The sequence below is a fragment of the Bison bison genome, unplaced genomic scaffold (genome assembly GCF_000754665.1).
Source record: "Bison bison bison isolate TAMUID 2011002044 unplaced genomic scaffold, Bison_UMD1.0 scf7180017864472, whole genome shotgun sequence".
Classification (NCBI taxonomy): Eukaryota; Metazoa; Chordata; class Mammalia; order Artiodactyla; family Bovidae; genus Bison; species Bison bison.
Window position 1 is genome coordinate 1465152 of NW_011495033.1, and position 25118 is coordinate 1490269.

The following is a 25118-nucleotide window of genomic DNA, read 5'->3' on the forward strand; positions in this document are numbered from 1 at the left end:
TGATTGCCTGGGGCTGAGAGATGGACTCAAAATGGGTTCAAAGTTTCATTTTGATGTGATGGAAGTGTTCTAAAATTAGATTGTAGCAGTGATTGTACAACTGTAAATAGATAAAAGTCATTGAATAGTATACGTGAAGTGGGTGGATTCTGTGGTATGTAAATTATATCTCAGTAAAGCCATTTTAAAAACATTGTCTCTTCAGTGTGAGCATCACTTAAAAGCAAACAGGACATTGTCTCTGATGGGATACAACAGGAAGCTCCCAACAAGCACCACCTCTGAGGTATTCAAACCCCCCAAAATTGAACCTGACTCTAATCCAGCTATTAGTTTACAGAAAATAGGAATAGAGGAACAAGTTAAATAACACCACAAAGAGCTGAAGAAACAAATCCAGGATGTGAGATACTCTATAAAACAAATGGTCCAGGGATTTCCCTGGTGGTCTAGTGGATGAGACTCTGCATTTCCACTGAGCTACAGTCAGCTCCCAGTCTTGTTTTTGCTGACTGTATAGAGCTTTTCCATCTTCAGCTGCAAAGATTATAATCAATCTGATTTCAGTATTGACCATCTGGTGATGTCCATGTGTAGAGTCTTCTCTTGTGTTGTTGGAAAAGGGTGTTTGCTATGACCAGTGTGTTCTCTTGGCAAAACTCTGTTAGCCTTTTCCCTCCTCCATTCTGTACTCCAAGGCTAAATTTGCCTGTTACTCCACGTATCTCTTGACTTCCTACTTTTGTATTCCAGTCCCCTATAATGAAAAGGACATCTTTTTTTGGTGTTATTTCTAAAAGGTTTTATAGGTCTTCATAGAACCGTTCAACTTCAGCTTCTTCAGCGTTACTGGTTGGGGCATAGACTTGGATTACTGTGATAATGAATGGTTTGCTTGGAAATGAACAGAGATCATTCTGTCATTTTTGAGACTGCACCCAACTATTGCATTTTGGACTGTCTTGTTGACTATGATGGCTACTTCATTTCTTCTAAGGGATTCCTGCCCACAGTGGTATATATAATGGTCATCTGAGTTAAATTCACCCATTCCAGTCCATTTTAGTTCACTGATTCCTAAAATGTCAATGTTCACTCTTGCCCTCTCCTATTTGTCTACTGCTAATTTACCTTGATTCATGTACCTAACATTCCAGGTTCCTATACAATATTGCTCTTTACAGCATCGAACTTTACTTCCATCACCAGTCACATCCACAGCTGGGTGGTGTTTTTGCTTTGGCTCTGTCTCTCCATTTTTTCTGGAGTTATTTCTCCACTGATCTTCAGTAGCATATTGGGCACCTACCAACCAGGGGAGGTCATCTTTCAGTGTCCAATCTTTTTGCCTTTTATGAAAAGGGATTCATGAGGTTCTCAAGGCAAGAATACTGAACTGGTTTGCCATTCCCTTCTCCAGTGGACCACGTTTTGTCAGGATTACATCCTTATCCCTGGAACTTGTTACCCTATATGACAAAAGGGATTTTGCAGTTGTGATTAAATTAAAGACCTTGACCTGAGAAATTACCCTGGATTATCTTGGTGGGCCCAGTGGAATTGTAAGAGGGACTCAAGAGGAATCAGAAAAAGGAGATTTAACAATGGAGGTTTCAATGAAGCACTCCAAAGATGGAGGAAGCGGAATGCAGGTAGACTATAGAAGTTGGAAATGACAAAAGGTGGATTCTCTTTTCGAGCCTTTAGAAGGAACACAGTCCTGCTGTTGATTTTAGGACTTCTTATCCACCAGAACCATAAAGAGTAAATCTGTTGTAAACGACAAAGCTTGTGATAATTTGCTACAGTCACGTATTTGTGAATATAGCCTTTTGGTTCAGTTGAATTATTTTTAGCACAAATTCCCAGGAGTAGGATTGCTGGATGATGGCTGTTACCACCATAATTATATTGCTTTCTAAAAGACATTTACGAACTTTCAACACTGCTAACAGAATAACCTAGAAAGTGTGGCTTACCATTGAATTTTAAAGATAATTTAGTATGCTGCTAAGTATATCTCCAATAGCATTGTGAATGTACTTAACACTACTGAACTGTATACTTAAAAATGGTTAAGATGTTAACTTTGTTATGTGTATTTTACAATTTTTCACTTAATTTAAAAATGTTAAGTATATCTCAATCACTTTTTTATTACTAGTAAAAATTAATCTTTCTGTTTTGTTTTTACCCCTTGAATTTCCTCATATATGAATTATCAGGTTATATCCTGTGCATATTTTATTTATTGGATTTACTGTTTATTCAAATAGTTTTTCCTTTCAGTGCATTCTGAGCATCCTTTCTCAGATCTGACAGACATTTATTTGATTGTGTTTTATACTAGCATTTTGATAAGCTGGTCTTTAAACCTACTTTATTAAGTTAAAAAAATAATTGGTGAATGGCATAAAGTGTAGACCTAACTTCTTTCTAACATACTCTTATCCTCAAGCCACTTTTACGATAATCCTTTCTTATTCCTGTGTTATGGACTCTTGAGAGGTTTGGAAGCGATAGGTTTTACAAGTAATCAGGAGAACAGCAGGATCTTGACGTGAATCAGCCACAGAAGTAGAAGGATGCAGATGCGATGGATGGCTCACGTTCCGGCGCCTCTCTGGGCCCTGGACTGGAGGACTGAGCAGAGACGGCAGTAGTGAGGGAAGGTGCAGGGGAGCCACCATACTTTCCTGTTTTGGCATACACTCCGATTTAGTAAGATCATGGGTATTTTCCTAAGGACCAAATGGACAAAGCAATAAGTTGCTGGGCTGAAGAAACTTGCTTGTAACCCCTGGAGAACCTGCCAAAGAACTCTTGCAGGTATCCCCATGATATCCAGGCACTGGCTGCCTATCATATATATAACTAAAAAGAAGTTATTCCAGCGTTGCAACCATGGTTCCATGTTAGGAAATCTATTAAAACAATTAGCTGTACATACTAATTAATGAAGAAACCACAGTTCATGAAAATGGAGCCTGATGGGACTTGCCTGGCAGTCTAGTGGTTAAGAGTGTGCTTCCATTGCAGGGGGTGTGGGTTCAATATATACGTATATAAATGGAGCCTGAAAAAGCATCCAGTGAAAATCAACCCTGATTTTAAGTAAACTCTTGCCAGATTAGAAGTAGAAGGATCTGGACTTCCCTCATGGTCCAGTGGTTAAAAATCTGCCTGCCAAAAGAAAAAAAAGAATCCACCGGCAAATACAGGGGACGCGGGTTCAGTCCCTGGTTCGAAAAGATTCCATATGCTGTAAGGCAGCCGAGCCCATGCACCACAATTACTAAGCCTGAGAGCCACAGCCTCTGAAGCCCATGTGCCCTAGAACCTGTCCTCCGCAGCAAGAGAAGCCACTGCAATGAGAAGCCCATGCACTGCAACTAGAGTAGTCCCGGCTTACCGCAGATGTAACAGCAACAAAGACCCAAGGCAGCTAAAACAAACGAAGGAGAAGGATCTCTTTAACTTGATTTTCAAAAACCTGTTTATCAGATCACCCTTAATGGTGAAATACTAGAGATATTCCCATTAAAATCAGGAATTCAACAATAATGCCCATTAAATGATAATACTGATATCATTTACGATACCAATAGTCTCTTAAATACTTGGAAATAAATTTAACTAGAAATTTGTAAGATCTCTATAAATCTCTCTTAATCTAACTATGTAAATTAAAATCATTTAAAAGAGGGAATTCCCTGGAAGTCCAATGGTTAGGACTCTGAGCTTCCACTGCAGGGTTTGATCCCTGGTCGGAGAACTAAGATCCTACAAGACACATCATGATGAAGGAAAAAAAGATCATATAAAAGAGACTTGAAAAAAGTGGGAGAAATATATTCTTGAGTGGGAAGACTCATTGTTGAAAAGATTTCTAATTCTCCCCTAATTAATCTATAAACTCAGGGTAACCTCAATCAAAATCAAAGTGAATCCTGGGAGAACTTTTTAAGTTAATTCTTCAGTTCATCTAGTACAAAATAAGTGAAATTTTCTAGAGAAAACTTACCGTACCAGATATGAAAACGTGCTCTTAAGCTGTTGCAATGAGTAATATCATTGAAATAAGGGATCAACAGCTCTAAATACATTTAGAATCAGATATAAGAAAATTTGGCATATAGTAAAGGCATTTTCAAATCAATTTTGATATTTATTTTTGGCTGTGCTGGGTCTTCGTTGCTCTGCAGGCTTTTCTCTAGTTGTGGAGAGTGGGGGCTACTCACTAGTTGTAGTGGGTTTCTCATTGTGGGTTTCTCTGTGGCAAACCATGGGCTCCACGGTGCGCAGGCTTCAGTGGTTGCAGCACGTGGGCTCAATAGTTGCCCCGCGGCATGTGGGACCTTCCCAGACCAGGGATCAAACCAGTGTCCCCTGCATTGCAAGGCAGACTTAACCACTGGACCACCAGGGAAGCCCCTCCACTTTAGAAGTAATGAACAAACCATAACAGCATTAGGTTTATTGATTTTTTTAAGGTCTACCTTTCCAACACACACAATTTTAAATATATTAAAGATCTAAATGTTAAAAGCAAAATTATAGTAGAACAGGAAGAAAGAACAGGTGGATATTTTTGTTCTGTTGAATGTCTAGAAGACTACTGAAGCATGATACAAAACTGAGAGGCCCAAAAGGAAAAAGACTGAAGGATGCGACAACAGGATATTTGAAGTTTGAAACTTCTTCAGTTTAAAAGTCAGCATAAAGGACAAATGACAATGAGAAAATGTTTGTATCATATTTAAGAACCAAAGGGGGTAGCATCTATAAAATAAAGAATTCCTGTACACAATAAGAAATAGACAACTAAGAGAAAAATAAAGAAGGTTAGTAATAGACAAATTTATAGAAAAACACAAAATCCTCCACCTCATTAAAACCCCAAAAAGGCAAGTCAATGAGACATAATTCTCATCTCATCTACCAAATTATCAAAAATTTCAAGTATGATAAATCTGTGTTGGAGAGGATGTAAGAACCTGGCAGTCTCAAATACTATTGGGTTATGTGTAGATTCAGTTAACATTTCTGAAAAGCAATTTCACAACAACTGTAAAAATTATAAAAAGTGTGCATACACAGGAGACTTCTGGGCCTTATGCAATATTCTGCTTCTGGAACGGGATGCAGTTTATGTGAGTTACTTTTGGGGAAATATTCAGTTGTGCATTTAAATTTTGTACACTTTTCTGTTTGTATAAATTGGTATAACATTTACCAAAAAAGTGTGCATACTCTTTGACTTAATTATTTCCCTTCTAGAAATATCCTTGTATATGTGTAAAGATAGAAGGGATTTGTGTGTGATTTGTAGAAACAAAATATTTTAAAGAGCTTTAATGTTAATCAATATAGGATTGGTTAAATGATGTAACACTGGTTTAAGAGAATATCATAAAGCTATTAAAAAGAATAAGGTATCTTCATAGATACTATTGGAAAGATGGCCATGATATATTAAGGGGAAAAAGCAGTCTGCCTAACAATATTGTAGCAGTAAATCATTCTTTTAGTTTACCTTTTTTAGGCTGTAAAAGTAATACATAATTCAAGAAGTTTTGAAAATAAACAAGCTAAAAATAAATCATCTGTAATCCCTAAACAAAATTTATTTTAGCATTCTTTTAATGTATTTTTCTAATCTTTGTTCCAAGTATGACTGTATTTTTACCAATGCAATAATACTAAATATGTGATTGTATTTCTTGATTTTTATACTTAACCATATATTGTGAGAATTTTTCATCAGATTTAAACTGTAAAGTTGATTCTATTTATTATATCAAAATGTAAAGATGATATATATGTGTGTGTGTGTATATATGGTAAAAATGAAAGTCAAAAAGGTATAAAATAAAAATAACTTATTTTTACAAATAAAAACACCATACCTTGAAAAAGAAAATAAGTCCTAAACTTCAAGCTCCTGGAGGCAATGACTAATCATATTTTTTAACGTCTCATTTCCTTCGTGTGGTGGTTAGTACACTACCACAGATCTTGTTTCTATTAAAGCAGATTTTTCAATAAAGTTGGGAGACTTCTATTTAGGGGTGTGATCGATTGACCTGGCAATGTTGGTGAGTGCTGACCTGGCGATGTTGGTGAGTGCCCATCACCACAGCAGCATGAGAAGTGCAGTGCCATACTTTGGGAGCCGCCCTTAGAGAACCATGGATTTTTTTTTATCTGTTCATAATCCCAGGTGCTATATCAAAAGTGTTTCTCTTTATATTTTTGTTTCCCTGTCAACAATTTCTGTCCCTTTTAGTTCTGTCAGTTGAGAGAACAGGCAGTATGATCAGGGAATCAATCTAAGGTTTAAGATTTCTGCCTTTTCAGTCGTTTTTGAAGTGTCACCTTCCTATAGACTTTAGTCAGTTGTGGGAAACAGTGTTCAGGGGAGAAGACCCAGTGGTTAAAAAGATGTTACTCCTAATCTCTGCGTGTTCTGTGGTCAGCTTGGCAGCACAGATGGCTTTGTAAGGTGGGGTGAGTTTTGCGAACCTGGAACCTACTCAATCAGTTATTTGACCACCCTTATTGGGGTCATCACCCCAATTAAATAATCACCTTGTACCTTTTCACAGTTATTCTCAAGAGAACCCTACACTTACAGCTTCCACTTTATTGTCTTTGTACTTCAACCAAATGCAGTCTGGCTTCCAACACCCTTTTGAAACTGTTCTTGAATGAAGGTCAGTAATGACCTCATTGCTATATCCAGTGGCTTTTTCTCAGTGCTAATCTTGATGTCTTTGCAAAATTTCATTTGACCACCCCTTATTTTTGAACTCTTTTCACTTGTATTTTATGACACTAACTTCTGGTTCTCACTCAAGGTTGAACCACAGAAACATGAATAAATATAGCTAACATTCACTGAGTATCTTTTTTTTTTTTTCTTCCAATCTCCCACTTAGTTCTTATTTGTGTGAGGAAAATACCACTGCCATTTTACAGGGGAGAAAACGTGTAAAGAAGTTGAGTAATCGATTCCCATTGCACAGGTGATAAGGAGCCGTGGAACCCAAGGAAGAAGAGCCCATCCACCTTAGCTGCTGTGACATGTCTGGGAGCCATTTCTTGTTGTTGTATAGTCCCTAAGTTGTATCCAACTCTTCTGCAACCTCATGGACTGTAGTCCACCAGGCTCTTCTGCCCATGGGATTTCCCAGGCAAGAATACTGAAGTGGGTTGACATTTCTTTCTCCAGGTAATCTTCCTGACCCAGGGATTGAACTTGCTTCTCTTAAATTGGTAGGCGAGTTCTCTAACACTGAGCCACCAGAGAAGCCCATGGAGAGATTTCTAGAGGTCAGCAAATTTAGCTGTTTGACTTCATTTCTGCAAAAAAATGCCATTGGGATTTTGATAGAGATTGCATTGACTCTTTGCAATCAAGTGATTGTAGATCACTTTGTGTAGTAATGTTATCTGAACATTACTGTTATCTTCTGATCCAGGAACACATAGTGTCTTTCATTTAGGTCACTTTCATGCACATATGCCGCACCGTGTGGTATGTGGGACCTTAGTTACCGACCAGGTAACTGGTCGGTATTGAGCCCATGCCCTCTGCATTGGGAGCAGGCAGTCTTAACCACTGGACCACCAGGGAAGTTGCAACAAATATATATATATATATATTTTTTTAACAAATATATTTTTAACTCAAGTATAATTGATGTGCAATATTTCAGCTGTACAGCAAAGCCAAATCAATTATATATATATAACTTTTATTTAATATATATTCAGACTCTCTTCCAGTATAGGTTATTATGAGATATTAAATATAGTTCTCAGTGCCATACAGTAGGTCCTTGTTTATCTATTTTGCATATAGTAGTGTGTACCTATAAATTCCAAATAGAAATTCCCATTTATCCCCCACCTTTACCATATTTACTGAACACCAGAGGTGAGTGCCTAGATCTGATCCCTAACTCCTACCTGCTAATTGAGATACTTACTTCTCAATCCCTCAGGTTTCCTAAGGATGGGATGGCTCAGTGAGACCTGCTGCATCACAAAGATGTGATGGGCACGGGGCTAAGGGAGGAACACCTGTGCAGGCAGTGTGCATCTCACAGGTACATTTATTCATGCCGGGAGGACAGCACAGGTTCCCATTTGACACAGCTTGCTAAAATCTTCAACCAGACTGATGTTCTTTCCAAGAAAAGCTGGTTAAAGATGACCATGAGTAGGCGCTGAACTAGAAGATTTCAAAGCTTTTTTTAATCAGTACTTCTGATTTTATAAATGATAAAGCCCATCAACTCCATTCCTACCCAGATCTCCTGGTAAACTTGGGTACAGCATGGCTTCATGGGGATCCAAATATTTTTAATAAAGCTTTGAAGTATGTGAATGTAGGACCAATGACACAGGCTTCCTAATATGTGAGATCTTTCTTTTCTTTTAGATCTTTTTTTTATATATTTTACTGAAGTATTGTTGACTTACAATGTTTAAGGTGCACAGCAAGGTGATTCAGTTATACATATACACATATTATTTTCAGATTATTTTCCATTATAGGTTATTACAAGATACTATAGTTCCCTGTGCTATTCAGTTATCCTTTGTTGCTTGTTGCATATCTGTTTTTAAAATTAGAAATCTAGCATTCTATTCATACTAAGTCAAACAAATGGAATAAAAATGTCCTAAATTTTTTAGCTAGGCAAAGATTCATAAATTTTATAAAATATGTATTTTTAACATAATATTTGTGTATATACACAAAAGCTTTTCTAATTGATAAAGGCTTGACAACATAAAAAAAAAATTGGAAAACATAAACTAGCAACTGGACTATGTGATTAACTTTTATCTCATTTCACTTTTCTATGTCATGTTCAGTGCTCCCATTTCATTTATAGATCCTTCTTTTTAAGTTAGACATTTACAGCTATAAATTTCCATCTTTGCACAATTTTTGCTGCATTTCATACTTTTTGGTATATTGTATTTTCATTTTTATTCATTTCAAGGTATTTGCTAATTTTCCTTGTGATTTCTTTTTCGGCCCATAAGTTAGTTAACAGAATGTTATTTAATTTCTGCACATCTTTGAAATTTTCCTAGTTTTCCTTCTCTTATTGATTTCTAGTTTCAATATGAGACTTTGTGTTGTTTCAGTCTTTTAATCGTTAAGACTTGTTTTGTAGCCTAACATAAGGTCTCCAGTTAACTTTGCAGATTGACATAAAGCTCAGAAGTGGAAATAACTTTCTGATGGTCACATATTTATTTAGTTATAGAACTAGGGCTGGAGTCCAGATCTTTTGACCCTTAATCATTCACTGTTGACATTTTATAAGACAAAAGTGAAGGGGCTTAAGGAGCCTAACTTTGCTGGCTTCTGATTTCTATCACTTAAAAGTAAGCATTCTTCAAGGTTTTGTTTGTCCTGTTCCTCCTCCACACATTCTCTAGCTGCTTCCATCTGTAGCCTTCCTCCAGCTTGAAATGCCAGTCCCCTTTTCCAATTCCATGCCTGTTATTTCTACTTGAGTGATCTTTGAAAACCTTAGAACCAACATGTGATAAAAGGAACTTGTCTTCCTCTGCATTCTATCAGTAAATTTTCCTAGCATTCCTATATATATATATATATATATTTTTTTTTTTTTTGGTTGGGCTGGGTCTTCGTTGCTGTTCGAGGGCTTTCTCTAGGTGGGGCAAGTAGGGTGCTACTCTTTGTTTTGGTATACCATCTTCACATTGTGGTGCCTTCTCTCCTTGAATATCATGAGCTCTCAAGCGTGAGCTCAGTAGTTGTGGCTCATGAGCTTAGTTGCTCTGTAGCATGTGGAATCTTCCTAGACCAGGGATTGAACCTTTGGCCCCTGCATTGGCAGGTGGATTCTTATCCACGGTACCACCAGAGAAGTCTAAGTCTCTTATTTTTTTGTTAATGGTACTGCCAAGAGTTGACTCATTGGAAAAGACTCTGATGCTGGGAGGAATTGGGGGCAGGAGGAAGAAGGGACGACAGAGGATGAGATGGCTGGACGGCATCACGGACTCGATGGACATGAGTTTGAGTGAAGTCCGGGAGTTGGTGATGGACAGGGAGACCTGGCGTGCTGCAATTCATGGGGTCGCAGAGTCGGACACGACTGAGTGACTGAACTGAACTGAATATCTTCACATCTGATTAGCTATAAACTCCTGTGGTTTCCCTCTGAAGTACTATTCCTATTTGTCCTTTCCTTCCTATTTTCACTGCTATCATCTATGACCTTTTAGTGGTATTAATGTAATAGCCTGATAATTTATCCTGTTCTTTAATCACTGCTATACAATATTTAATAATCTTCTTAAAGAATAATTATGATGGTGTCATCCTCCATGCAAAATCATCAAAAAATAGCTTCCTTGTGCCCACTGGAGTGCAAACATCTCAGCTTGCCATCCAAGGTTCTTCATAATTTAGTTCCAACCTTTTCATTCCACACACACACACACAATATATATATATATATATTTTTTTTTTTTAACATATTTGGCTGCAATGGATCTTAATTGTCCTATATGGGATCTAGGTCCCTGACCAGGGATGGAACACGGGGTCCCTGCACAGGAAGTGTGGAGTCTTAGCCACTGGACCACCAGGGAAGTCTCCTTATTCTACATTTATTGCAGACTTTACCACACATTTTATGTTCTAATTACCTGAGCTTTAGTCTTGCAACATACCGCATACTGCATTCAGTACAAGGTGCTAGGAATCCACTGGGAAGCAGTACAGACCAATGGATTCTTTCCCATTCCTGCCTCCTGGACCTCATTCTGATCTCGGCCCTACTCTTCTGCACCTTGGACTCCAGACCAGACTTTTCTAAGAACTTCTCTGTTCCTACCCCATGGCGGGCCTAAGGGGAAAAAAGAAAGCCAAGGGAGAGGAACAGAAAAAGACTGCAAAGTGCGAAGGTGAAGTGTGAAAACTGGACCCTTCCTTCCCCTCACAGCTACATCAGGGCCCTCAAAGAGGCCCAGGACTGAGCCTGGCTGAGAAAACAGAAGTCAGTTTCAGAGAGGATGGCTTGTCATTACGAAAACCTTCACAGCCTCTGGTTTCTCTGCCCGCAGTCCAGGCTCTGCCGCTCACGGTCTTCTGGAGCGGTCCAGGCCGGCCTCACCTGGCCCACCTCGCTCCCTCGGGGCGCTCTCCCTCCCCGCAGAAGCAGTTCCCGCCTCGAGCGGCCGCTGAGCTCTCGGAGGAGGGGCGTCTAGCTGGTTCCAACCTCCTCGGGCGCCGAGCACCCGGACCCGCCCCCCGCGCCAGTTGCCAGGGAGCGGTTGCCATAGAGCTGAGCAGTTGTCCGCGTGCGCAGGCGGAAGTCCCGGATTGAGGCGCCGCCATTTTTCCTGCCCGGACGCGGAGCGAGAGGCTGAGAGTCGGAGACGCTATCCGCTTCCATCCGTCGCGCAGACCCTGCCGGAGCCGCTGCCGCTATGGATGATCGGGAGGATCTGGTGTACCAGGCGAAGCTGGCCGAGCAGGCTGAGCGATACGACGGTGAGTTGGGGGGGCAACGGGGGGCTGCAATTCTCGGACCCTCTGCCGCCGCCCACAGAGGCCGGGAGCGGGAGACAAAATGGCGGCATCATCGCCGAGCCCGGCCCGGGGACGTGGATTCGGGAAGCAGGAAATAGCCTGTGGGCTCCCAGAGCGGTAGGAGGCTCCAGGCCCAGGAATTTGACCCCTTGGGCGTCCTCATCTGCAGACACAAGAGAGCTAGGAGGCCAAGGCCATGGGGTGGAGGAGTTGGTTGTAAAATGGCGGCTGAGGGGAGGGCGAGTCCTGGGGCGGGGGAGGGGGAGGAGATGGCGGGTGCTGTCTCCGGGCGAGCAATCCCCAGGGGAGCTTCTGGGCCGGTTTGGGGACGTGGTGAACAATTGGGTGGCGTGATGAAGGAAGAAACACCCGCCACATGGGAGAGAGCGGCAACCGGGAGCTGGAGCGCGGGCGCCTTTCAGGGAAATATGGCGGGTGGGGGCGGTGGCTTTTCCCCGGAGGCCCAATGTGGGGCGGCGGCTGTGGAGTCTCACAAAGGAGAACCCTTAGGAGCCGAGGGCTGCTCCGGGCTTGTGGTGAGGGGCAGCCTTCGTTGGTGGTGGGGGAAGGAGGGAGGGAGTGGGAATCACTGCAGCTCATCCCTGGGCGGAGGCCAGCTGAGATGCTACGATCGGATTTCCTTCCCTTAGGCCGGCACAGCTTGTAGTGGCGTTTTTTGGGTTTCCCGTTCAATCTCGCCTTTTTCTAGGGAACTCTAGAAAAACGTCCCTCACGCTCCTTCTCCTCAGACTTAGCCCGGAGAGCTCGAAGTTTCTGTTAGCATTTTCCGTAAACTGTAGAATGTGGAGCTGGAGACAAGGAGCCCCTGGCTCGCTCTCGGTGCCTTTCCCATGCCTGTGCTTCAGTCCAACGGCATTTAAAAATGGTGACTTTCCTGTGCATACGCAGCGTTATGACAAATGGAATGACCTGGTGAAAAATAAAAAGTTTTTTCGAATAACGTTTAGTGGCTATTTTGGTTGACTCCCCTGGCTTAAAATGGGTGTTCTTCCTTCGTTGGGGATCTTTACCAGTCCCAAGGCACTCAGCAGAGACTTGGGGTTTTCTATTAAGAACGTAAGGGATCTCGGTAGATCCGTTTTCTTCCCTCCATTTTTAATAAACGGTTTGTGCAGATTTGAACAATTTTTCTTTCATTGCTCCTTTGTTTTTAAAGGTGCCATAGTCATTTTTCAGAACTTTATTGAAATGCCCTTGTGTCTGTTGGGTCAGTCCCAAACTGCTGCTTTTTTAAATTGCCCCTCCCGACTTGGGTCCCCCTCCCCCCATTTTGGACCTTGGTACTTGAATTGACTCCACATCCGTTAAACTAGCATTATCAAAACAAAAAATCATATATATGGTTTTTGTGTTTTTAATGCTGTTGTGGGATGAGAGATGGTTGGATTCAGGTGTCATTGATCTTGAATTAAGCCACTTCAGAATGCTATGTGGGGACTTCCCTTGAATGCCTTTGGTCACGTGAATAGCCTCAGGGCTAGTCCATGTGTGTCACCATTCATTAGGATTCGGGAGTTTGAAAATTAGGAGGAAAGACCTCGAACCCAAAATTTAGTAAAGATCTCTTAATTTCGTTTCATAAATCCTTAAATTGCTCTTTGTATTGAACAAGATTCTTGTTAGGAGGCGGAGGGAAAAATATGATGGGGAAGTACAGCTCAAGGTCAGATTTGTCTTTATTTCAGTATTGAAAAGTCAAAACATCTGTAGGTATACTTGTAATGAAAGTTTTTTTCTTCTCCTCTTGCCCCAAATAAGTTCCCCTCTTAATCTATCACTGCCCTTGGGAAGAAACTCGAAATTATATTGGAATGTTTTCTCTTCTGTAGGGATTTAGTCTCTGAGTAAAACTGCTGTGATCACCAGAAAGGAAAGTTTTTGTTTTCTTTTTTTTAAGAACTTGTTTTAAATACTGATTGGAAGCTCGTGATTGTAGCTTCCAAGTCAGTGACAGTTCAGTGTGAAATCATATTTTGGAATTGAGTGTTGAGCGTTTTTGACCAAAAGCTTAATTGGTTATTCAACACAGGGCTGTAAAGCCACATCCTTAACGTTGATCAAATGTTAGAGGTGTCCTTCAGGATCAAAAGGTGGTGGGGGGGGCGGGCCGGTGGGATATGACATCTACCAGGTGTAGCGGAACTCCTTTGATTGTTGGGCACAAAATTGGAAGGGATTCATTGGAAAGGAAGAAGAGGAAGACAGTCATTAGGAATCAGTCTGTACCTGTGTCCATTCCTTAATTGGGTGCAATAATTCAGTTTTGTTTGTGGTAACAAAAAATGATTCCGTGGTTTTATTTATCAAACAATTTATCAAGTATGGGGAAGGTGAAAAATACATTTGATGACTTGGTTTGGAGTAGTTGGGTGTAAATACTGGCTTTGCTTCTTGTTTCTGCAGTACGTTGTGTTTTTATTTTGCACATTATGTTGAACCTAATACTACACTTTTTGGTAGCATCATTTAATTCTGTACTGGAGAATTGGAATCAATTGATAGAGACTATTTAATGATACTGGAGGAGGAACTAAGCTGCCTTCAGGAAAAGGACAGTTTGAAATTCCAGATAGAAAAAGTACAGAAGTTTGGGGCTAGGACGGTTGACTTTCAAGATTAAATCTAGCCTTCTGTTACATAACAACAGTAGTGTTAGGGATAGTTTTTATATCATTCATAGTCATATTAAGTGGGTCATCTTTTAGCATTACTGAAGTCTTAACTTTGCATCATGTATATGAACCATATGAGGGATAGTGGTGGGGACATGTAAAAAGTTACACCTTTTGAGAATACAGGGATCCGCATAAACTACGTTTGGGTTGTAGGGTAGTTGCTGGGTTTGTCCTTCCCTCACTTCTCTTCTCCCTGTGATGACTAGCTGAGCTCCACATGAGGTAGGGGTAAAATTTTGATGGGTTAGGTTTGATTCAGTCTGTGACTGCAACACCAGGAGTGCATCTCTTCTGAGTGCTTGAGAGCACCCCTTTTAAGACACCAGAGCCCCATCTCTGACTTATTCTGAGGGGTGGGGTGCAGTTTTTCAGTCAACTCCTTAATGTCCAGCTTGTTAGGGGAAGAAGGTGGGTAAATTAACTTAGTAATGAGTTTAAAAGCACAGGCTAATTATCAGTCCTTTAAGTCAGTAATTTTTGTTGCTGCTGTTTCAACTAACTTTATTTAATATGTTTTTTCTTCCTACCTAATCATAAACAGAGTTGGATAATGCAGTTAGAAAATTCCTCCTACTTTTGGATTTTGTATTTAAAGTAGTTGCTCTGTTGTGATACTTTTGTGCAAGTACACTATATATAGTTTTGTTTGTGCACAGTACAGTATTGTGCATACTGGGCATTATTTCAGTCTATTTTGTTGGTTTACAAGACTATGGGATAGAATGAAATCATGAATCTTTGCAGTTTGAGATGGTGATAGGGTAAATTCTTACTGTGGACATTTCTAGGCACTCTTTTCACCTTTGTACGAAAAGGTCTCAATTTGAGTTCTAGTGTGGGGAAGAACACAAATAATGAAATTGAGCAAATTTTGGATTTTAGTACAAGCAAACCCACTGAAAGCCCATACAAACAAACAGTTTTTTCATAGTTGTTTAATAGGTTGGTCAGGGAAGTATGAAATATTTAAAAAATTTCTTGACTTTAACCTGATAAAGCAAGTGAAATTTTATCATAGTAAATTAATGTATCTAAGTTTACAAATCAGTTTAAAATACTTTAAGAAGTTGATCTGAAAGAATCTTTTTTTTTTCCTTTGAAGGTCTGTAAGGCTTATTTTGCAGAAGTTTTCAGCCTTATATATCAGTAAAGTGTGCGTATTTAAATAGTAATGACAGGCATAGGATAAAGGTTAAAATTTTAAACTTTATAAAATTCCGCGTTTATATAGAACTTCCCATTTCGCAGACTACCTTCACAAAATTTTTTACTTATTTCATGTAATACTGATATAAGTAATGTTATTTCTATTTTATGGTTCACGAAAGAGAATTTTGAGATTTAGTGATTAAAAATTTTTTTTTCTATATCACATGACTAGTTGGCAAGTATATAGCAGAGCCAGAACTTGTCTGTCTGACCTTTAGAGCAGCCAGTACTCTTATTTCTCCTGAGCCACTCACAAAAGACCTATGTGAAACTAAATCAGATGGTGCCTTGTGGGGGAAGGGAGTATTAATTTTTTTTTTAAGCAGTTATTTCACATAATATGTCTTGGTATTTGTGACTTGACTAATATCCATTGTAACCTTTTGTTTTCTTTCAAAAACAAGGCACGGTGAATGAAGCTACAGTGAGGGATTGTAGGTAATTTAAGTGTTGGTATTAAAATTTTTTTGGTTTATCACAATGTCTGTACTGGGATACAGCTTAGTGCCATGCATTTCTATAAAATACTTTTAAAAGGTGTCTGCCCCTCACCCTGGTCTTAATGGATGCAACCCTTAAATTAATGACACAGTCAGAAATTTTGGGGCAGGGAGGTTGGCAAATGATTCACAAATGTTCCAAATAGTAGCTTAGCTAGCTGTCAGACAGAATCTGTTAAGGAGTAGTGGGAAACAGAAACAAAATTATATATTTACTGTTTTTGAAGTGGTCAGTTAACAGTTTGATACAGTTATATACTGATATATCGAAGTTGACAACTTGGTTTGTTTAGATAACTTTTATTGTTTGAGCTCATGAAATATTCATGCGGGTCACACTCCTAGGAACTGTTTCAGAAGTTCATTTAAGTTTACCAAGTTGTGATAACTGCCGTAATAATAAAAGGGTCATCATAATTTATAATCCAAATCGAGATACCTTGAAATGAAGGGATGCGAATTCATAATTGTGAAATGGGTTGTCTTGAGCTGCAAACTTGACCTATGATCATTCCGTATGTGTTTGTGTATATGTGTGTGTGTGTGTGTGTGTGTATGCATGCATGTGTGCGCTCAGTTGTGTCCAACTCTTGGTACACTAGGGACTGTAACCCATCAGGCTTCTCTGTCTATGGGATTTTCTTGCCCAGAATACTAGAATGGGTTGCTAATTCCTCCTTCAGGATTTCTTCCTACCCAGGGATTGAACTCCACATCTCTTGTGTCTCCTGCCTTGGCAAGTGCATTCTTTACCACTGAACCACTTGGGAATCCCATAATCATACTACTTAAGACCATTTCTTGCTGCGCTGGTTGTCTCATTGAGAAAGTTCCCTAAGCTTTGTCCATCCCTCTACCACCAAGATCTTAGATCTGAACCCCCAGAATATTGGTTTTCTTTCCAGTGAAGTTACAATTTGGCAGAACATTAGACAAATAAAAGGCAAAGTGAAAGCTTTCTTCCTCGCAGTCCCCTTTCCCCCAAATAGGAGCTAGAAAAGTCATGGATATGGTAGTTGCTGAAAATAGAGCTTGCTGGCATACCAACTAGTCAATTTGACTGATAGTGTCAAAGCCAAGTGTGTTGGTTTTATATATGTCTACTTTGAGCTAGACTTGTGTATAAAAATACTTGCCTTAGGTGTTAGCAGCAGCATCTGTCTTACGTTCAGACCTTTCTCCTCCAAATAACATTTAAAAAAAATTATTTGTGTGTAGTAGGTCTTAGTTGAGGAAGAGGGGGTCTTTAGAGTTACAGCGTGCGAACTCCTAGCTGCAACATGCGAAATCTGGTTCCTTGGCCATGGATTGAACCCAGGCCCTCAGGATTGGGAGCACAGAGCTTTAGCCACTGGACTACAGGGAAGTCGCCCAAATAACATTTTTAAAGTCTTCACCTGAGTCTTGTCATGACTGTTATGTTCAGAAACACCAAATCCTGAATCGTTCAGAAAGCATGATCATTATGCTGATTTATCTTTTTTGAAATTTAATCTTGAATTTATTGTCCCTCTTCCAGTGGTCCATTACAGTAGCTGGGTAGATGGGTTATTGATTTGTGATTAGGGCAGGATTTTATCTAGCTAAAGCAGTATGAAATGTGTTTGTTAAACTCTTTGTGTAAAATTTCAAGGAGACACATTACTATGAGTAAGAATTATGACTTTCATACTTTGGCAGATGTGGTATAGTGCAGAGGCCTTGGAATCATTCTGAATTCCCCATCTGTAGAATGGAGATTAATAGTGTCTACCTTGCTTGCTAATTTACAGGGTGTTACGAACTTGTGGGGTTTTGTACACTGCTGCTGCTGCTGCTGCTAAGTCGCTTCAGTCGTGTCCGACTCTGCGACCCCATAGACGGCCTCCTACCAGGCTCCTCTGTCCCTGGGATTCTCCAGGCAAGAACACTGGAGTGGGTTGCCATTTCCTTCTCCAATGCATGAAAGTGAAAAGTGAAAGGGAAGTTGCTCAGTCCTGTCCGACTCTTAGCGACCCCATGGACTGCAGCCTACAGGCTCCTCCGTCCATGGGATTTTCCAGGCAAGAGTACTGGAGTGGGGTGCCATTGCCTTCTCTGCTACAACGTATAATTATGAGGTAGTAGTATTAATTGTGAAGACTTTGTATTACCTATTGTCAGAGATGATGTGAATGTTTTTGCTGCAGAACTACATACATATTAGAGAATAACCTTTCTTGAGTTATACTTAGCAAGTGTATTCTCATGGATTTAGTGTCCAAGTTATATTTGTATAAAGGTTTTCAAAATAAAATCCTTAATCTTAACTCTTCTGTAAAATTGCATATCCAGAAGATGAAGATTGTCCAAATTTATTCTCAAGTGATATAAAGCTATTCTTTGGCCATTATGAGCTGACATGTAGTTCTTTTCGGCCCTATCGTGGCATGTGCGATTGTTCCCCTACCAGAGATGGAACCTGTGCCCCCTACCAGTGGACTGCCAGGGAAGTAAGAGGGACTTCCCTGGCAGTTCTTTGATACTAATTTCAGGTTAATATCCAGGAGGATATACTGATCTCCCTAGCGAATACAATACCTGTTGTGTATAGGTTTGGGATGAAAGGTTTTATAGTTTAAAAAAAAAAATAGATCAGTGTTAAAAATATTTGTATGTTAACAGTCTCAGGTTACTGACTAGGAAAAATTATTACCAGTTTCATGAGAAGTGATTCTAAAGGCTTAGTGTAAGCTTTGGGCAGTGAATGGGTTCTGATAAAAGAAAGCTATGAATTAATACTACTAAATCCTTGGTGGTTAGTCATTTGAAGATACAGTAGGACTTTGGAATGGCTGTTGTGACTTCTTTTGTGTTGTAGAAATGTGTCCTGTTTAGGAGTTTGTGTGATTAATTTGCCCATAATGGGCTAAATTATAAATTAGTAAACATTTTGATAGGATTACCATGAAAATTTCAAAACATATGCCCTTTGACTATAAAAATGTCATGTAAGACAGTTATGATTTTGCTTCTATAAGTTTGTCAAAAGGTATTACTACAAAATTTTTTTGGTGCAGAGTAGACCCCCCCCACCCCCGGCCAAGTTAACTCTGGGAACTTCCTGGTGGTCCAGTAGTTAAGACCCCTGAGCTCCCAATGCTGGGAGCATGGGTTCAGTTCCTGGCCAGGGGACTAAATCCCACATGCCACAACTAAAGAGCCTACATGCTACATCTAGGACCGGGTGCAGCCAAATAAAATAAAAATACATTATTGTGAAAGTTAAGATTTGTGTGAAATTTTGCAGAAGTTATGGAAAGATTTAGACTTTGAGCTCTTTTTTTCCTCCCCTCCCATGTGTGCCTTTGGTCGTTTACTTCCCGGTCTTTCTCTTTCTACCTCTACCTCCTCTTCACTTCATCTTTTTGGTTCTGCTACAGATAGATATGGTATGCACGCCTGAGGGAGTATCTTCTTAAATTCTGAGGAGAAATCTGTTTTGAGTAGAGTAAGAGGGATTTTTTTCCCCCTCTGTCAGTATTGAGACTAATGGGAACGATAACCTTTCTGCAGTCAAAATTGTAAAATCTTTGTAAAAGGATGTCTTGTTTTTCTACCTACCAGAAACTAGTTAGGAATGTTTAAAATTTTTTAAAGGGTAAGTTTTTTTTTATTGGACCGGTTGCATGGCTTATCAGATCTTAGTTCCCCAACCAGGGATCAAACCTAGGCCCCTGGCAGTGAAAGGGGAATTCCCAAGGCTAAAAATGTTTTACTCTTTTTTTTTTTAAGAGAAGATACAAATTAATTTTAGAGTGAGAGGCTCCTCTGTTTAGGCTGGTGGGTGAATAAGAAAAATGGTACACATTTGAGTGTCAAGAGTATTGTGTTTGAAAAGCCTTGGTATTCAGAGTATGTACTAGGCACTTGGGATTCATCAGTAAACAAAATAGACAAAAAGTCCGTTCAAGGGGCTTATTTTGCTTTTTTATATTTTTTATAAATGCTTTTTTATATTTTTATAAACTTTTTATAATTTTTTATGAAACTTATATTTTTTATAAATGCTTTTATTTTTAAAAATATTTATTTGGCCGAGACAGGTCTTTGTTGCAGCACTTGGGATGGGACCTTTGCGTCATGCGGGGCCTTTTGTCAGAGCGAGAGGACTGTAGTTGCGGCTTCAGTTGTTGAGGCACGTGGGCATAGTTGCTCCGCGGCATGTGTGGAATTTTAGTTCCCCAACCGGGCCTCAAACCTGTGTCCCTGCATTGCAAGGCAGATTCTTAACCACTGGACAACCAGGGAAGTCCCTATATAAATGCTTTTTAGAATTACTCTTCTATTAGCATGTGTAATTAAGAGTTAATTTGAGTTAGTCAATAACAATACTGGTGTTTGGTGTAATTGTAGGGCATTATATCTGGTGCTGGTTCCTGTCCCATATCAAAGACTTTTGTAGAAAGCTACCTTTTTTCTTCATTAATTAACTAGAGTTAAGTGATATTAGCAAAAGTTTTCCTCAGAAATTATTTTCGTAGACTGTAATCATAAAGTCCTACATTAATACCATCTGCTATTTATTGGCAGGTATTGCAGGTGCTTACCATTATCTCCGTCCTCAAAAACAACCCTGCAGAGAAGGTGCTACCCATTTTACAGGTGAAGATTAAGAACCTTAGGAACAATGACAACAGTAGGGGATCGCTGGGATTCAGCTAGTCTTTTCTTTTTTTTTTTTTTTTTCAGCTAGTCTTTTCATGTCCAAGCTGATACTCCACTCACTTTCATATTTATATGTATGGAGACATTAGTTCAAGCCAGTTGCTCTTTTTTGTTCCTTACATTTTAATTTTACGACTCAGAGGTTGCTTTGAACACTCTTTTGGCTTAATTCTGTTACCTTTTATATAGGAAGAAGACAGAAGAGTAATATGTAGGTTTGAGTATATTTTCTAGTGAAGAGATGAAAGTAGCTATGAAACAAATTAATTTCAGCTGGGGATTGTGTCTGTAACTTTGGGTTTTACTCCAGTCAGCTGAGCTACTGGTTCACTTAATTATATAATATTCATTTTATATAATTAAGCGTAATGTGAGTGGTGGTCAGAAGGCCTGCAAGGTGAGGCCTCAGTATACCCCAAGTGACATCGACTTTTAAGGAAGCACCAGGATTAGTGAGGGAGTGTCCGTGAATGTTTTCCCTCAGAGATTGGTTTTGCTTTTTTTTTACTTAAGTTGATTTTACCTATTTGCACTTTCTAGGTCTGTTTTGTCCCCAGGATAATGGATTCAGATTTGCTGCATTTGCAGTTCTTTCAGTGCAGCACTGTCACATAGTTCTCTAGGAACCATGCAGCACAGGGACTCTGGGTATTCTGATCATTTGGGAGAAGAGGTGTATAAAGTCCTGCTTCTCCTCCCAAATAACGTGAATGGAATTTCATCTTTTTTTTTTTGCTAGTTGTCAAGGATAAAGAGAATTTAGAAAGACTCTACCCTCATTGTTCTTTCCAGACAAGAATTGGTCTCAGTGTTACACTTGACAGTAAAATTCAGTTGTAAGAAACTGGATTTATTAGATTATATATATGATTCCTTAAGCGTAATCAGTAGAATTCCATTTATTAATTTGGAATTTTTCTTACTGTTTTATATTTTAAAGAAGTGTCTCCTTTCTCATCACCCATTGTGAGAGTCTTTGTTTCTTTCTAGCTTTGGAGTCTTAACTAGTGCTTATTCGTCAATCCCCTAGCTTTTTCATATGGCCATTGAGTATGTTCACATTGTATTTTGTTTAATCAAGGAATCAAGAAATTAAACAGTGTTGAGCATGAGAAAAATACTACCCTTTGTAAATTCTTAATATGAGACTGAAGCTTAGAAGCTCTAGGAACTTAATGATACAACCTTTCTCTTTATGTATCTTTTCAGTACATGGCTTTTCAGGTGGGTCTTTTGACCTTGGGTTTAGACCAGTTGCTAAGTCAAGTCAGTTTTTCCTCTTTCCAACAGTTAATATATACTGTTAATATGGTCCTTGCTTTATCTTTTGCAATTGTAAAAGATGTATTATTTTATTTACATAAAGTAATAAGATGCTAACTACATCATGACATACCATTGATTAAGAAAAATCTGGGTTTCAGAGATGTGTGAAGTTTCCTAAAATAAATATGTATTTATAGTATATATACATAATATGCTACATTCTTTCTTTGAAAAGTCATTATATATGTTATTCAGCCATGTGCCTTTTTCCCTCAACAAAACATTTTGAATATAAAAGAAGTTTTTAAAAATTGGACCATTTCAACCAGTCTAACAGGAAAATTTTAAAATTTCTCATTTGTTCACCTTTGTCAGTCTACCTTTAAGGAAGGAAACCTTTCTAAGAGATTTTACTGTGCAGCCAGGGTTGAGAACCACTGGAATAGATCATTTTTCAAACGTATCGCTGAATTAGAGTCACTGAGAATGCACTGAATTAGGGTCCATTCAGTGAGAATGCACTGAATTAGAGTCAGTGGCAACGCACTCCAGTGTTCTTGCCTGGAGAATCCCAGGGACGGGGGAGCCTAGTGGGCTGCCGTCTATGGGGTCGCACAGAGTCGGACACGACTGAAGTGACTTAGCATCAGACAATGCTTCTAACGGCCTTTGATATATAATGGAACTATATGTAAGCTTGTCCTGTTTTTTTCTAGTCTCCCGTAAATGTGTTATCATACTTTCATAATTTAAAAAAGTTAAAAAATTAAGGCATTTGATGGGTACGCAAGTGTAATACAGACTTCAGGTATATAGTTGTATTTGACTAGATGACTTTGTAGAGCTCACTTAGAGGCTTTCTCAGCCATTTTTCCAGAGTTAAATATTATAATTAGCAAAGACCCTGAGTTTGAGAATATGATAAATTTCTGTGGCAATACTGCATAATTTTTTGTCTAGTTTAAAAAAAAATTGTCAATTCTTATTTTTGAGTGGCACTGCATACCTTATGGATGGACCTCTGACTAATTTTTCCCCTTAATTTAATGTAGTTTATTGATTTCTCTCACTTTTCCCTGTATCTGCCTCTGTATTTTCATACTATGTTTTGATTAGTTGATAGGATTAGGAGTTCACGTCTTCCTCTTCACAGACATTCCTGAAGATTTCTCCTATATATCCATTCTTGTACTTTTTTTTCTTTCATTGTACTATTTAATCAATAGGTATTTATTTAACATTTCTTAAGAATGTTCCCCCTTGTGAATGATAAAATAATTTATGATACCTAATATAAAGGAGTTTACTAGGAGTTTAGTTTTCCTCCTGGAGAAGGAAATGGCAACCCACTCCAGTACTCTTGCCTGGAAAATTCCATAGATGGAGGAGCCTGGTGGGCTGCAGTCCATAGGGTTGCAGAGAGTTGGACACAACTTCACTTTCACTTTTAGTTTTCCTAGTTTTGATAGATGAGATACTCATTGGGGTGGATAAGATTTGGATGGTGGGAGAGGGGGATTGCTTCAGATGTATCATCAAAAGTACGATATGGGGTGAAGTATATGAGGCCTAAGAATGGAATTGTCTGGGCCAGAAAGAAAAAAAATGAAGCCAGGTTATACAAGAGGCTTTATTTATTAGATTTAAGTTCTATGTGTATTTTTTGTAATGATAAAAAGTTTAATTCAGCAAGAGTATAAAACAATGCAAGTAATGCTCCGAAGTGTATATAGTAAGAACTATGGGAAGAAGTTGACAAACCTATTACTGTATTTGGAGGTTTCAGTAAACATCTCTTAGTAAATGGTAAGTCAGGCAGACAAACAGAAGTGTAGAAACTTTGAACAACACAATTAACAAGCTTGGATGAAAGAACATAAAAGAAAATATATACCCAGCTGTAAGAGAATATACATTATTTTCAAGCACAAATAGAACATTTATAAAAATGCATTATGCAGTCATAAAGTAAGTCTCTGCAAATTTGAAACAGTAATCCTTATAGACCATTGAATTTTACATTAATTGGTATACAGATCACCCAGAGGTGGTCTTTTAAGTAGAAATGATAACCAGAGGGTTGTGATGGTGGATGGGATTCTGCTTTTTCTTTTTTTTGCGGGGGGGATTCTGCTTTTTCATAAGCCAGCTGATGTCTGATGTTACTTGTCTTCAGACTGCACTTTCCGTATCAAGGATTATAGACAATGTTCTTCAACTGCAGTTTCTTAGTTTGAGTTTCTCAAGAAGTGGACCCTGAAACAAAAAGATTTAGGAGCCAGTGATTTACTTTGTTGGTGAAGGAAACATCAGTTGGAACGTGAGGGCCAGCTGATAGCTGATAAAGGTGTATTATCAGGCTAACTACCTCTGTGGGCAGTTGTTACTGAATTACCATGGAAGAGCTTTGAAGACCAGTGTCAAACATATGTCTCATAGCCTTCTACTGGAAACAGAGAGAAGTCAGTGCCTGACTTCAAAGGACAGGCTGATATGCTTATTAGGGACAAATGCAGCTGGTGATTTGAAGTTGAAGCCAGTGCTCATTTCTTGATTTCTGAAAATCCTAGGGCCCGTAAAAATTATGCTAAATCTACTCTGCCTGCACTCTATAAATGGAACAAAAAAGCCTGGATGTTTAGTATGTCTATTTATGACATTCTTTATTGAATATTTTAAGCCCACTGTTGAGACCTACTGCTTAAGAAAAAGGATTCCTTTCAACATATTGCTGCTCATTGACAGTGCACCTGGTCACCCAAGAGCTCTGATGGAGATGTACAATGAAATTAACGCTGTTTTCATGCCTGCTAACACAACATATATTCTGCAGCCCATGGATTAAGGAGTCATTTGAAGTTTAAAGTCTTATTGTTTATGAAGATAGTGATTCCTCTGGTGGATCTGAGTGAAGTAAATTGAAAACCATTTGGAAAGGATTCTTCATTCTAGATGCCATTAAGACTAAGTTCTGTGTTCTTTATTTAGCTCATTACTGTGTCAAGTGCTTTGTCAACACTCCAAGTGCTTACATCTTCCTGGATTCCTGTTTGTTTGTTTTTAAATCTTACAAGAGGCAAACAAAGAAAAGGATTTTAACATGTTATTGAGTTCCTATTAGGTGCCAGGGAGTTAATGATGCAATCTTGTTTTAACCCTCATAACCCA

General features: G+C 39.0%; 1 protein-coding gene across 2 annotated transcripts in view; it reads left to right on the top strand.

Annotated features, from left to right (window-relative positions):
* Positions 1 to 11372: 11372 nt before the first annotated feature.
* Positions 11373 to 25118, top strand: part of YWHAE (tyrosine 3-monooxygenase/tryptophan 5-monooxygenase activation protein, epsilon) — a 35386-nt gene continuing 21640 nt past the window's right edge. For both annotated transcript variants that reach the window (XM_010861349.1, XM_010861348.1), the window contains exon 1: positions 11373 to 11554. In XM_010861349.1, coding sequence (XP_010859651.1) covers positions 11491 to 11554 — 64 coding nt within the window. In that variant the 5' untranslated portion in view covers positions 11373 to 11490. The remainder of the gene's footprint in view (positions 11555 to 25118) is intronic.